Source organism: Ptychodera flava, chromosome 7 (assembly GCF_041260155.1).
Source record: "Ptychodera flava strain L36383 chromosome 7, AS_Pfla_20210202, whole genome shotgun sequence".
NCBI lineage: Eukaryota > Metazoa > Hemichordata > Enteropneusta > Ptychoderidae > Ptychodera > Ptychodera flava.
Window position 1 is genome coordinate 10,956,557 of NC_091934.1, and position 15,302 is coordinate 10,971,858.

At 37.3% G+C, this 15,302-nt stretch overlaps 1 protein-coding gene across 1 annotated transcript; it reads left to right on the forward strand.

Annotated features, from left to right (window-relative positions):
- Window positions 1–1,901: 1,901 nt before the first annotated feature.
- LOC139136771 (OTU domain-containing protein 3-like) lies at window positions 1,902–15,102 on the forward strand. Its single transcript, XM_070704598.1, has 8 exons — window positions 1,902–2,437; window positions 4,227–4,375; window positions 4,977–5,089; window positions 8,032–8,154; window positions 10,669–10,857; window positions 11,714–11,807; window positions 12,177–12,373; window positions 13,448–15,102. Exons 1-8 carry the CDS (start codon window positions 2,241–2,243, stop codon window positions 13,625–13,627), a joined length of 1,242 nt encoding a protein of 413 aa, XP_070560699.1. The 5' UTR covers window positions 1,902–2,240; the 3' UTR covers window positions 13,628–15,102.
- The last annotated feature ends 200 nt before the right edge of the window (window positions 15,103–15,302 follow it).

Below are 15,302 nucleotides of genomic sequence, written 5' to 3' on the forward strand. Positions count from 1 at the left end.
AAGAAAATGGATATGGAATTTATGCTCATATCATAATCGAGATACTTCGTCTAAATTTAAAGAAGTACGTCATAAGTAGTTTCCAACTGTTCGAGATGCACTCCGACCACCACGTTGGCCACAAATATCAATGACCTTTGACCATGACTCTGCGTGTTTGAGTCTTCCACTAAATCAGAGATGCGGTTTTTATTGTCATTTGAATAACGCAAGAGTTTACTGGTAGTGGTTATTCCTCAACCGAAGTAACGTTCCCTTTGTTCAGCGTGACTTTGTAACTTTTGTCGCAAAAGTGATCAAAATCCCAAACAGTAGGCTTACAAACCTATAAAATGAAGACATAGCGGACGATGATAATAAAACCCCGTTATTAACATGCAGATTTTGAAATGAGCGCGAAAAACATTGTCTCCGAAAAAATATGCAAGAAAACTGAGTTTCATGAATGTCTGACAGCCGAATGAAGATATATTAACCAAGGGATAATTATATTGCGACAAGCAAAATACCGGCATCCACTGGACCAGCACGCAATACACATACTTCATAGCTGTATGTTGTAAGTCGAATGATCTTAAATATTGGCTTTCAGAAATAAAGACACACGATAGAACTCCATCAATTTATACCTTCTATCGTATCGCGATAGCCATCCTTCGGGAAATTTTGGCTTCACTTGGTAGCTTCGGTAGAAAAAGATAAGCTTATCTGAAGGTTTTCTTAGGGGTGTTATATGTTCATTTGAAAGACAAAGAAAAAAATCTCGAAATGGACGTCCGACATGTGGCAAGCATAAACATAACGAGATGCAAAAAGGGCAGTAAGCCTTAATTCTGACCTCGCAAACACGATTAAGATTTCGCATTCCGTATTTTTACAATCTGAATGCTAACACTGATACATTCAAATACTTGACCAAAGACCACATTTGTATCTAATTTTTGTCGCGAACTGTGATGACAACGGACTAGGCCTAATATCATTTTTAATAATAAGATCTCAGGACTGTCTCTACGCAATACTTTAAATATTTATGCATTGTTAAAAGATGAAAAGGTATAATAACGATGTCTTTATAATTGTTTTAATGTATTCTACCATGTATTGGTTTGTCTTGGTGTTCATACATGCCATTTCAATTATTTGAAAGGTAACAAAAACCTGAAGTCCCAGCCGAGATCTCTGTTTCAGAGTCGAATTCACTGATGACTTTAAGCTTTCCTATTTCTGGTTTCCCGGATGTTTTCTAAGTTTCCACTTTTTTTCTAATTGTCAGACTGAAATCACTGACGCAATGGCCAGGTCTGTTTAAACCGACAGCAATATAAGTTTACAACTCTGAACATCGAACTTTGAGACTATTCATCCGTTTACGCACTGTCCGTCCGCTTTGACCGTTGTGTAAGCTTACAGCAGTAAGTCGTCGTTTGTGAGCTAATGAGGCTCAGATGATATTTGCCGGGTCACAGTTGAATGATACTGTTCATTGGTTATGAAAGTGGCTGTATCGATGTGGGGACATAGTTTGCATCTGGACAGATACGGTGAGGTACTGCGAGAAAGCGAACACGCGAGAGAGAGGGCATGAGAGCGAGAGAACGAGAGAAGGAGTATTGTGTGTAGCGCCCCCATTGCTTGATTACGGCAAGGCAACAGGAAATCGTGGGTGGGTTGATCCATTATGGCTTTGTAAAGAGAGGGGGAGGTGGAGTCGTGTAGAGTAAAATTTGAAGATGGAAATTTGATAATCTAAATAGTGTGAAAGGTTTAATCCATCTAACATTATTAGGGTTGTATAAAGTATCGGCGGGAAGGAAAATTTTCATCTTAAATTACATATCTGTGGTACTCTTAAAAATCGAGGCCCCTTCAGTTTTCTTTCATTGTAGTGTTCAACCTTTGACCTGATACCGGTTGTTGTAGTGAAAAGAGCAAGAGAGTTCTGAAACCTTTCGGCCACCGAATTACCTTAACAGAGAACCAAATCAGTCTTCCATTGCAATTTAGTGCTTCTGTACTCATAAAAATACAAAGGATACTCATCTTTGAGTAAGTACCTGCTGTACGTCAGTGGTGCCGGCGATTTCCGGATTTGGTAAGGGTATTTCAGAAGCGTTGTGATTGCGTCAAGTTGTTGCAATCATACAGAAGAAAAGCTCGAAACACTGTTGCGAATTCTTAGATCGGAAGGGGAGGGTCAGGTTGGACTGGGTAAGAGTTAACATATTATATAGCGAGCGATGGCGAAGACCCAACGAAAGTCGAAAAGTCAAATTCAAGACGATAGGGAACGTAAACGAGACGAGAGAACAGTTCGTTCCGCAATGAGAAAACAGAACAGAGATAAGAGCTACCTTGCCGAGGATGAGAATTTCGCAGGCTTCGCAACGCAACTACAGACACGAGGATTGCAGCTTAGAGACATTCCAGGAGATGGGTGAGTTTTGTTTCAAACTGTGAACATAAACAGAAAGCATGTCATCTCGATCACCGTTTAGTTGCATCTGCCCACAGCCGCTTGTGGCCATGGCGGACATTCTCTGAGCACGACTGACGATGACACCAGTGTGTAACAGGGAATTGTGTCGTATACCAGGTCACAAAGCGACAGTGACTGCTGCTTTGCTCTTCTCACACCATGTAAATACGAGACTGGCTTCATATTCCGCTTATATATTATTCAGATGCGTGAAATTGTAGCTTGCTACCGGAGGACATAATAACAACATCACTAGGGAACATGTTGCATTTAGTAAACTGGAAGGGGAAGTAATGTACCATTATCCTGCTTTTAAAGCATGCTGCAGTATGACTAAATTTTTAAACCTTGTCCAAATATTATGGTCAAACCTAGTGTCCCTTTTGATAGTATAATGAAAAGTCAATGGTTCAGAGTGAGAGGGGATCTGTAAGGGTCAGAATATATTGATCATATTCCCGTGTACTTGTAGAGTACTACAAGTACACAGGAATATGATATACAGTGGCTGTTACAGACAAGCCAACAGGAGCTAAACACCTACAAGCTTTGCATTAGCACTTCCATGGCTCCTCATCATAGCTAATTGTCACGATTTAACTGTCCATGATCTTCAGATTTTAATGCATTGATGTTACTTTGTATTTGAAATGTTTTGACCGAGATTCCGTTATATGATCCAATGCCCTCTTCAGGTGAGGCGCACACTCTACGGTGTTAGATTGGTCCCGTTAGATTTTGGCATACACGGAGTGAGTGGGATTGATAATAAGTTTCTCTGGAATCACTGAGTCTATGAATCTCATGATAGGTTCCCAAACACTTTGCACCAATACCACTCTACACCATACCATTTCGTCCCAAACCATTTCGCACCAAAACCACTTCGCACCAAAACAACCTCATACTGAAATCTCTTTGCCCCAGGAGTCATGTCCTCCCAAAATCATTTTGCCTGCAATACAATGCCACTTCGCCCCAAACTGTTGCCAACTGGTAAAATAACCAACCATTACCATCGATGTTTTACCACCTTTCAATCATCCCAGGACTAAAGTCTTCAAAGTGTACACATTTCAAATAAATGGCAACGCGCTATTCTGCACAAGGCACCTGAGTTGTTTCTTTGAAGTTTGCATTTGTCTTTTTTCTAATTCTACCATTAGTGGTTTGTGCAAGAATAAATGGTTTGTGATGGCAAAAATGTCCTGATACTGTAATGCTTCAAAGTTGCAGGTAAAAACAACGCTGTGATACATTGTTGTTTCAGGATGGGTAGTGTTATAGTGGTATGTATTGCATATACTTGAGCCGAAGTGGTGTTAGTACGAGGGGGAACTTTGGGCGAAGTTTCGTGGGAAGAGGTAGTACTTTTGATGAGGTGGTTTTGGTACGGAATGGTTTTTGGATGAAGCAGTGTGGGGTGAAGTGGTTTTGGTGCAAAGTGTCTGGACCCCTCATGATATCCCCACTACATTGCCTCAGAGGAAAAATAATTGTTATAGCCCTACTAAATCACATTAAACTAAATTAGTTTTTCTTTAGAGACTTTGACCAAGTCTTTGGGTTGCTGTAAAGAAGTGAACATGGCTTTTTACTGACTTGGCAGATGGGGAAATCACACTGTCTTGCAGCATAAGAGTCAAATACATCGCATGTAAACATATTTCATACCAATTTTCCTTTACGAAGGTTACAGCATACAGAGATGGCAGAGGTCATGAATGAATTGTTATTTGTTTTACAGTAATTGTTTATTCAGAGCTCTGGGTGATCAGTTAGAAGGACATACTCGCAATCATCTGAAACACCGTCAAGATACAGTCCAGTATATGATTGACCATCGGAATGATTTTGAACCTTTTGTCGAGGACGATATTCCATTTGATAGACATGGTGAGTGCACATGTGACTCAGAAAAAGATATAATTTAAAAGGGGATGAAGCAAAGTTTTATTAACATATTTTTTCATGTCAGGAATATAATCCATATTTATTACATCCCTGTTTCAGTTATTTTTGTGAATGTGATGTATGGTTATTTGGTTTACCTTGCTTTCACGGGATTATCATGTAATAATGATAGAAAAGATATTAAATGGCTTACTGAACTTCATTGGTATTTATCGGTGTTGCACCATTGGATGTTCAGACTGACGATTTTCAGAATTAGGATCAGCATTGACAGTAGAGGGGGTCTTCCCCCTCTGCTCTCTATGTAATCAGCAACTTTGTTCATGCCATGAAGACTTTGAATATTTGATTTTAGACGTGGGAAGAGAGTGTATATACTCATAAACTTCACTTGCCCTTCACTGTTTAGTCATGTGAAAATTCTCGTCCCCTTTAAAACCTCCAAAATTGAATAAAATATAAAAGCAAACAAAACATGCGAGCAAATAAAAACAAATGAAATAACAAACAAATCAATCATGTGGACTGACATTATTGTTTGTTGTCTTTTTAATATTTATCTTTTGTTATTTTAACATTCCAGCTGTTCTGCTCAGAAAACCAGGCACCTATGCCGGCAATGATGCAATTGTAGCATTTGCTAGACTACATGAGGTCAATGTTATAATACACCAGTTGAATGCACCGCTATGGCAGGTGAGTCATCGCTGTATACACCGTGGGATTTACTTCATGCATTGTGACATGGAATCATGTGTACATCATGTGTGTATGACTAGAAATAAGCTGTTACAGCCACTTTTTGCTACAATTTACATATGCTATGATACCGCATCAGTTGTTATTTAGGGGCAAGGCCGTTTGGTTCATTGATCGTACACTCATATGCAGAACATGAATTAAAAATTCAGAATTCTGAAGACTATTGTAAACTGTGTATTTCATAAAAGAGTGATTCAACATTAGTTTGTTTGATATTAGTGTATGCAGCAGTCATTGTACTCAATATTGTTCCAACACAGATGAGAGATTGAAATCAGAAGCAAGATAACATCCATAGACACTGCAGGAAGAATCTATTTTTAATCATTAGGGAATGCACTTTTATAATTGATGTCTTCTGTAAGCAACCCAAGGAACTAAAATTTTCATAATGCAATAATTCAAGAAGGTGTATCATCAAAATGTCAAATGTTTCACGTATTTGAATGACTGAATCATACTCTACAACATTGATTGTAAACCCAGTAGCTTTTACAGGGTTAGACTGAATTTATGGATGAAAAACATATCGATTCCAAACATTGTACAGAGGTCATTGCCCTGTTAACATTTGTCAGTGCAAAGTATGCCTATTTCTAGTCTTAATTATAAAATACATCAATTGCCAATTTTAAACCAACCATTTTACAATTTTTTTTGTTTTTTGAAAATGAAATGTGTTTGTCCATTGTGTACAAGCCGTAAAAGTGATGGCAGGGAAGCTATTGTGAAACAGACAACCAGAGTCAGCAAAAAGATGAAAAAAATCGTAAACATGTTGACATTAAGTGTTTGAATGTGTCAGGTAAACATGAATCTAAAAACCTCATAGATGCTACATGCTTTTTTAATGGTGGGAAAACAAAATACATGAAAGAGAGCTGTGTTTAAATCTATTTGATATACATCACTACTCAATGTGAGAAAAATAAAATCTCTGTAAAAAGGCATTTATGAAAGGATCTCTAGAAAATGAAAAAGTAGTCAAACAATAAAAATGAAATTTCCAACTTATGTTCTTGCCTGTTGAACATAAATTTTTGTCACCTTAACAACCATACGTACTGAATAGAGTCAATTAACAGGCTTGACATGCAAGGTTTGGTCTGTGTAGGGGCCCAACCAATTCATCTAAAACAATGAATGGTTTCAGTGAACTTCATGGTCATCTTTCTTTTGGTAACATTGCATAGTGACACTTGCTTTGTTATACTGACTGGGTGTGCAGGTCAAAGTAAGGTCACCCTGTGTTTGTTTTGATCACCAAGAACCTTGACTTATCACCTGTGTCAGATTCTATGCAACCAGTTGGTGCCTACTGCAGTAGATGTGTCAAAGTCAAACACACATGCTTTGAAAGTGGCACTGATGTTTGCTGAATTGATAGGTATGGTGATGTTACTTGCTATACCGGTATAATCATGACATGCAATTTAATTGCAGTTCATTATTGATCAATTATCAAAAATAAATTTAAATGTATCCAGAGTGACATTAGTAATATGTTGTGCTCTTTCACAAGTGTGTATTGCTAGGACAGTTTCATTGTAAATACCGGTACTTTCAATGATAAGGGGCCGTCGATAATAAAAGCTGACGCACAAGAAACGTAATTCCTTCGTTTTACTTGAAACCCCCTCCCTCCCCCTCAAAACGAAAGTTCTTATGCGAAATCAATTTCGTATTATGATGCTGTTTCTGACAAACCCACACGCACCTCTCCGATCCGCACGCCCATGAAAAAATACCGGAAGGGCACATTAATTAATAAACCTCCACTTTACGCGTTTCACTTTTTAAGACAGAACATTTTAATGTATTTCGCACGCAGGAAAATGTTTCATATACATGTTTCAAGTTGAAAAAGGATACAAGTTTTCATTTCACATTCATGTCTTTTCGTTGTCTTTTCTGTCTCCGTATTTTGTGGTTATTCTGTTCTCGATGAACGCGAAGGTAGTTTTGTGTTCTCGCTGCAAAGTCGCACTTCGAAAACAAAAGAAAATCCTTATGCAATTTTGACGCACACAAAACGAAATGAGCTTTTACCCCCCCCCCTAAACGAAAGAATTACGTTTGTTGTGCGTCAGCTTTTATTATCGACGGCCCCTTATTTGGTTTACTAGGAGAACACACAATTTTTAATGCAGATCTTTCTCATAAAGCATTGCATTGCTGTATGATATTTGCTAAATTTTGATATCCTTTCGGTGTGAGATTTTAGTTTTCTCTGTTAACGTTTGGTGTTCATAGTTGTGCTGTGTTCATCAAAATTGTATGTGTCTATCATTGTGGTTGTCATTACTTAGCATTGAAATGCCCGTTGAAATATTTTTTCCCTGTATTTGTTGCTGAAGATGTTTTGTTCAGAATTTTACTTCATGCAGTTCTTTGATAAAATTAATGAATTAATAAAGTTCATGAATTATGACAGCTTAATATTGTCTTTCAAAATTGCATATTTAAATGTGAGTAATTTATTTGTTCCTGTTTTAATTTGCCTTGTGATAAAATGATTGCCCATACAACCACAAGTTAATTGTGTTGTTATTTGGAATATTCACAGTTTATTCTCATTGCCACAAGAGTCATCCATGAAATGTCCGGAACGGTGATACTGGTAGTGGCATTAATTATGGCTCTGCACGCATGTCTGTGTATTTTTACCAGCCATGCTGTGGTTTGAGACAAAGCTAGTGACAACACACAGACCTGCAAGCAGAGCAAGATTTATTTCTTCTGTCCTCACAGCTTGGTATGCCGTTTGTGATAAATTTGATAATAATTAAATTGTTTTGGCAAATTCAGTCCAAAAATAAACTCAGAGGTCATGCCATGTGTAGAAGTCAAAAACATTTGTCATTTTTATTTTCCAGGTCCACGGCACAGAGAAATCCAAAGCAAAAGAATTACATATATCTTATCACAATGGAGACCACTATTCCAGTGTTAGAAAACTTGGTGATAATTCTGACCAGCCAGCAAATATCAGATTACCGGTAAGTGATACAGTACAGTTATGTCTTAACCATATGCCTATAGCTCTCACAGAAGTTAAATCTATTTGTCCTAATACCCTTTAATATAGGTATTAATTCCCTACCGGAAATTCCAATTTAGATTCTCAAATGTGGTATTTATGACATGGAACCATTCCAAAATGGAATTTCAAATTTGAATAATGCTATTCCAGTATTCCTTGCAAAGTTTCATGGCATGCCTTCCATCGCTTCATCACGTTGACAGTGATAGTTTTGAAGTTGTAGATCATTATACACATATTGACTGGCCATGAGGGCAACAGCATACGTCTGTACCCGAGGGACTGTGAGTCACCCCAAAAACAGACTGTTTCCCGAGGCCGTATGCCGAGGGAAACAGTCTGTTTTTTGGGGTGACTCACAGGCCCGAGGGGTTAAAGACGTATGCTGTTGCCCTAATGGCCAGTCAATATGTGTTTTGTAACACACCTCATCCGTAGTCATACATAAGAACGTACCATACACAAAAGTTGTCGCATGTAAGCTATATGATGTAATATGTTGGAGTGGTTCAGCAAGAAAAAGTTTTTGCCGACAGGGTCGCAATAAACTGGCAATACTTCTGCAAAACGTTCAATGCACCTTTGATTATCGTCTTCGTTCGTTTCGAGTCCTTGTTTGAAACCAGAGCATTCAGTTCTTCTTCAGAAAGTAGGATAAACCGAGAAATTTCTCGACTATCGTTTCGCTCGTCCGCAGACAGCATCTTTGTTTACATTCCAGTTCGCGCATGCGCCAATGTTTTTTTGACGTCAGCGGGCATCATTTTTCGAAACTGATGCCTGGCAGGCAACAGTTCTGACAAATGATGCCTGATGACGTCGTTTACGTGGATCAGCACAAAAAGAACGCATCCCACGTGACTGTCAATTCGCGAATTAGAACACAGACTGCGGATGAGGTGTGTTACAATCCATATTGCTTATCATAGGGGTGAGAGGTTCCCTGTATCCATGCCTCTGGTGACACTTATGTTTACAAGATTTGTATCTGGCCGCAGTGTACTTTGTGATCGCCATAATCCATGAAATGCCAAATATTTGTTGCTTCATCTGAAGAAGATCAGTACAGACTTCTTTCTCACATTTTCTCAGTCTTGGGTTGAGAAAAAAAATTATGACTTAAAATTAAAAATCTGGCCACAACTTAAAATTTTAAAACTTGGCTTAAGTGTAATTCACATATGTTTAGTTAAGTGATATTTTTCTCATAAAACAAACATGAGTAAAATATTTCTCATTTGCAATCACAGTGTAAAAATTTTTCAAGGTCATTATGAAGGCATGAAGTGATGATTCATGCCATTTTCATATTCCAAAAATATACAAATGTCCTGTAAAAGTGGTATTTAGAAAATGCACAAAGATTAGATGCGACACAATGCAAATTTCCAAAGTGTATGCAACAATGTAAAGATAATTGTTGGTTTGAATGCATTATTGTCTCTGAATAGTAATAAACCAATGACTTATAATACTTTGAGTACCAACTATAAAAGATAGTAAAAATTGTACAGGTATTGAGGATTTTGACTGCAAATCAGTGGTGCTTGGCATCTGCATTTCCCCTATGCATGCTGTGCTATTCATTACAGGAAGATGAACAGACTGACGTGTACTGAATACCATGCATTTTAGAAATATCAAACAAAATTTTAAACATTTTTTAGAATAAATTTAACGTACATAGCATTGGTTGTATAAAATGGTAAAATCCTTAAGTTTTGGATAAAAATTGATTAAATGTGCATGGAATACGTGATTGATTTATGCAAAATATTTGTGTAACATTGTGGAAAGACCAAGAAGCGTACTATAATGTGTCACTATGATTATGCCCACCGTGCTACTCAGGTGCTAACTTAAAGATTACATAACAATTTATAGCTCAGTGTGTATCCACATTTTTTATCAAATTGTCAGCTTAGAATCACACCAAATCAGGGACCTTTCTTGATTGTGATGTGAATGAGTATTTGAGTTTTAAGCAACAACTTGTTATCAGGTATCTTAGAACACTGACATTTAGGTGGTCGATAAATTGTTTTTAAGGCTGAGGTACCATAGTGGAAATAAGTTTTCAACTCTTTTGTGTTTTTCCTAGTACCATGATGAGAATGTCAGTTTTTTGTAAAGCTTTTCTGTGTCTTGACTGAGTGCTAAATAAATCCCATTCAAAGATTAAGACAGAAAGGAGATTTTCAATTCTTCCTCGTTGCATCTGTTTTCAGTGTTTCTTTTAGATTTTAATGAAATTTTGATTAAAAACTTTAGCCATTGAAAAGTTGTACATTGGTCCAAAATTATCAAAAGAATTACAGAAAAATTCAGAAAAATTGGAAAACTGTTGCGCAAAAGTTTTGGTGTCAAAGGGTTAAATATCCATAGTTGTTGTGTGTTATCAGTCACTGATACATTGCATTAACATTAAATTCTAAAGATGGTCACCTTGTGTGTGTATTGTCTCTCTCAGCCAGCAAAAGAACAACAAGCAGATATCAAAAAGGGAAAACAGCAACACCATCATCACCATCACCATCAGCAGTCATCGGAGGAAGACTGGGAGAGTTACTATGGTTACAGTGATGATGCAGCGGCCAGTATTTCCAATGGTGACATGAGTGGAGTGGAGCAACGAATCATGGATGAAACGGGATGTCAGGTAGTGCACACATGATTTTGTAACGCTGGAAGTATGCACGAAAGTATAAAGTTGGAAGTTGAACATTTTATCTGCAAAATTTTGGCGTGTCGTTATTATTCCAAAGAAAAGTTTGTCTTCCATAGAGGGATGAGAAATGAAAAGGTTAAAGATTTGCCTCTGTGCTAGAATTCATACGGATGAGAATATTTTACAAGTTATAGCCACTGCCAAAAATAGATAAGCAAACCGTAGGTCTAAAATCCAGTGTTTCATCCAGGATGGCATCAACAGAGGGGATTTCCCCCTTCACACGAAAATTTAGGGGGATTTCACCAGTCAGGGGGATTTCACCAGTCCGTGTGTTATACATGTATATCTAAGGTGTGACTGGCACCATTTCATGGGGGACTGGTTGACAAATTACTAGGGGTGCCAACATGTCAACAGAGGGGGAATCCCCCATCCCCCTCTCTACATGAAACACTTTAAATCACATTTTTATATCACAGAAAAGAGAATTCACTATTTTGGTATGCTTGAAAAATAGATGAGACAAAGAGGTGTATGATAGAGCCCTGATGAAAACTACCTGTGTACAAGATAAGGCTGGAAGAAAACTGGATGCCTCTTAGATAAATGTTCTTGTAAACACATTGCATTGTATGGAACTGCTTACCCTTGGTCATGTATAAATATCAAATATCCAGTACTTGCGATTAAAATATCCAATTTAGCTGCTTTCTGTTCTATGATATGTAGTCTGTAGGCTGTGTCCACATTTTGTATGTTTCGATATCTGTGCATCAATAGCAGGCACCTTGGGGAACTGTGGCGCTTAACATCTTCCTGTTTTTGATTTATTTTCTGTTTGTAGGATTTACAATTAATCAGTGAGACACTTGTTGATCATCAAAATGATGTAGATGCCACCATAGATTTTCTCATACAACTTATGTTTACATCAAATGGTATGTAGAAGTGTCATTGTTTTGCAGAAGTTTTTAAGTGTGATTGGCAGAAAAAATAGAACATCGGTATTTCTTGAGGTTTTTGAATGTTCCAGCCTCCATCAATGAGAAACTGCTTACGGTACATGTAAAAAGCATGTTAACCTCTTCACCTCAATTCCCTGTAATCAGGTCCATAATAGAGATTGATCATAAACAATGGGTTTGGGCAAACCATGTTGGCGGTAGGGTTAATGCAGCCAGCAGTATTCACCTCTTGGCTGTAATAAGTAAAATATTCTTATTTTTTGTGTAAAATTTAAAGATATTAAACAATAGAAATATATAATTTAGACTCAAAAAACTGTAACTTTATCTTGCATTGCTCAGATACATCAAGGGATTCTGGAGACAAAGATACAATTGCAGGTGATTTATGGTCAGAAAATGGTTCAGGATCAAGAATATTTGGTACTCTTCCCGTTGATGGTGCAGAAGATGGTTGCCATAGTAACACATCTCATAGTGTAGAGAGTAGTTCATCTGGTGCTAGACCCAAGGCAAATCAACGACATTCCTCAGGACAGGTAAACAGTATACACATATTGACTTGCCATGAAGGTAACAGCATAGGGCCATATATTTCCCATAGGGCCATACAGCTGTCCGAAAGTAGTCTGTTTGACAAGGCAGTAATCTGAGGGAAACAGATTATTTTAGGGCAACTCTCAGGCCTGATTGAAACAAATTTATGCTGTTATCCAAACGTGGTAAGTCAAAATGTGCTTGGTAATTCAGTTCTCATCAATTTTCTCTCTTAAAAATCGCCAAAATCCTGTGCTATCACCAGGTCTCGGTCATAGACACTGTATGCTTTTACCTTTATCACAATGTGCACATATGTAGATGGTACCTTACTAAGGTAACAGTTGTCCAAAATGTTAACAAGGCCATTTACAGTCTCCAAAAAAGTTGACTGGTAACTGGCTCTTTGCACGTATAAGTGCTAAAATAATGCATACTATGTCATTGTAACTTTACGTATCACAACAGAGAATTTGATGAGGTGTGTTTCAGTAGCCAATTGCAACTGCTTGTTTTCAACATACTTTCATATTGGTCTTCTAAGTGCAACAGCCCCGGTATTGCTAATCAGGGAGCGCTTGTGCATTATCAAATTCTGGCACTTGAACCCCTGTAGATTGAATAGGGATGTATTAACCTAAGTAAGGTGAAATACATATGGGAAGAATTCCATCAAATACAGCTACAAAAGTCATATATATAAGCTCATGTTTGCAGTAATTCAAAAATTTTTGGTATCGTGCCAGGATTTTGCATTTGGTAAGACTGATAGAAAAGGCATCTTTTTGTCAATCATCGAAGTACTAATCTAGTGACTCTTGTAGGTTGTATGCCATAGTTATAGTACTTAAATAATCGTAAGAATAAAGATAAAATTGAGTAGTTTTTCCGTAACCTACAGACAAATGAAATGTGAACATTTAGTTTTAATGCGTGGATTCTCAGTCGATTTGCTTGAAGCATTGTGAATTCATTTGTCATTTAAACTTAGAGAGTTATATTTTGCAATGAAGGACAGCCATCATGAAGAGGGTGACATTATAGAATGATGATGATGTCTGTATTTTTGCACACAGGCAAAGCCACATCCAACAAATCGTGAAAGGAAAAGACAAGCTAGAGAAGAAAAGAAAAGACGACAGATGGAGAGACATCGGAGGAAAGTGCGAGGAGAGGATGTAGATTTGGATGATGAGGACAGCCGGAATGATCCCATTGATCCATTATTGAAAGACATGCATATGTTAGCTATTTAATTTAACTATAAGGAACATTGTAAATTATTGAGATATGGAGGATATTTACAGAGAGCTGTGTGGAATTCTGTGGTGAGATGGAACAGCCATGTACTGGTAGCTCTAGCGAGGATACGCCAAATAATGCAATTACCTGGTGTAAATTTTGATAAAGGACAAGATAAGGAGTGACAAAAAAAAACCAAATCATGTTTTGACAACTGTGTGTCATCTTAATTCATAAGGTTTACATGTTTTATTATGTATGGTGTTGAAGTGTAGGCCTCTTTATTAACTGTAATTCCTTTAAGCACGGTGCTTATAAAACACAATCTTCAGTTCCATTATTGTTTGCTCTAAATTCATATAGTTATTTCATGATCACTCCATCACCATGTGTGTAAACCCTCATATCATGGAGATGATATGTCAGTTAAATGTGCATCTATCACAAATGAATCATATTGCGCTCAGTGCCTTTGTTCTGTGATATTCCTATTGCACTTTTTGTTCCTGATTATAGCCAAACTGCAATCCCAATCTAAGGCAGACTCGAGGGTTGGAGAATGGAGCAAAGTAATGAGTACAGGAGTGAACATATGCATTGGTTTATTTGCTGGATGCAAGAACTGGTAAAACCAGTTTTGCTGGCAAGTGTTGCATTCTTATCATGTAGGTCCATTGGTTACCTGGATATGCAATGGTAAATTCACTCTGCACCAAAACTGCAGATTGTTTGTGTAGTGTGTTGGGACTACCATACTGGATCAGCTCAGCCTGCAATAAAAGTAGATATTGTTATGAATTATTGGTACCACACAACCTTAACAAGGAATGCGCCTTGGGGGACAGATATGCAGGCTGTGAAACTTTCGCAAGATTTTATTTGGTCTACCAATTGTGGGCTCATTTTGAAGCTCAAAGAGTAACTTAAGGTTGTACGGGCTTACTTTTGTGAAAATTGAAAATTTAATTTTTCCCCATAGAGGTAACACAGGGATTTCGGCCATTTTGAATTTTCAAGTATCGGTAAATTTACACGATGAACCCAGATTTCTAATCTAGATTTTGAAAGAGAATAGTTGAAAGTTTATTTGAGGAAGGTTCGAGCAAACATTTAAGTTTTTTATATTCGAGGCGTGAACTACCTTAATCACCAGCTTTCCTTGGTTGAACTAATTGTAATTTGTAAAGGCTTCACTTTGCTGTGCAACTGAAATGTCAGTTTTGAGCGAATTGTGCAGTTGAGCAGGAAGAATTCATTAGGCAAACTAAACTATTATTGGTTCCATCCATTGCTATACTGTCACTGTTGGACAAGTCTGTCTTCATCAAACAATTCACTACAAGGCCTTACAAACTGCTTATAACAGATTTATTTTGCAAATATAATGCAATGTACATTTAATTTAGAGATATATAAGATTGACATTTTTGTTGGTGTTTATATGAATAAAATCAAATCTCTGGTTATTGAGACAAAACTTCAAAGTCATACTCCCTTTATACTTTTTTGGGTGTTAAAATTTACAAAATATCATTATATTTACAGTTAATGAAGCACCAAATCAAAGCTTTGAAGCTCCTTCTCAATTAAAGTGATTCTGGTGTTGGTCACACTGAAAACTGATACTTGCAAAATATTGAGAATGCAAACGTAGCCAATAGAATGAGTCATAAGCATGATGATATATGC

Bases quoted from the DNA above. Each gene is read 5' to 3' on its own strand.
- LOC139136771 (XM_070704598.1), top strand. From the start codon at position 2,241: ATGGCGAAGACCCAACGAAAGTCGAAAAGTCAAATTCAAGACGATAGG. The intron at 4,376-4,976 runs GTGAGTGCACAT...TTAACATTCCAG, and splicing joins TATTCCATTTGATAGACATG to CTGTTCTGCTCAGAAAACCA. The intron at 10,858-11,713 runs GTAGTGCACACA...TTCTGTTTGTAG, and splicing joins TGGATGAAACGGGATGTCAG to GATTTACAATTAATCAGTGA.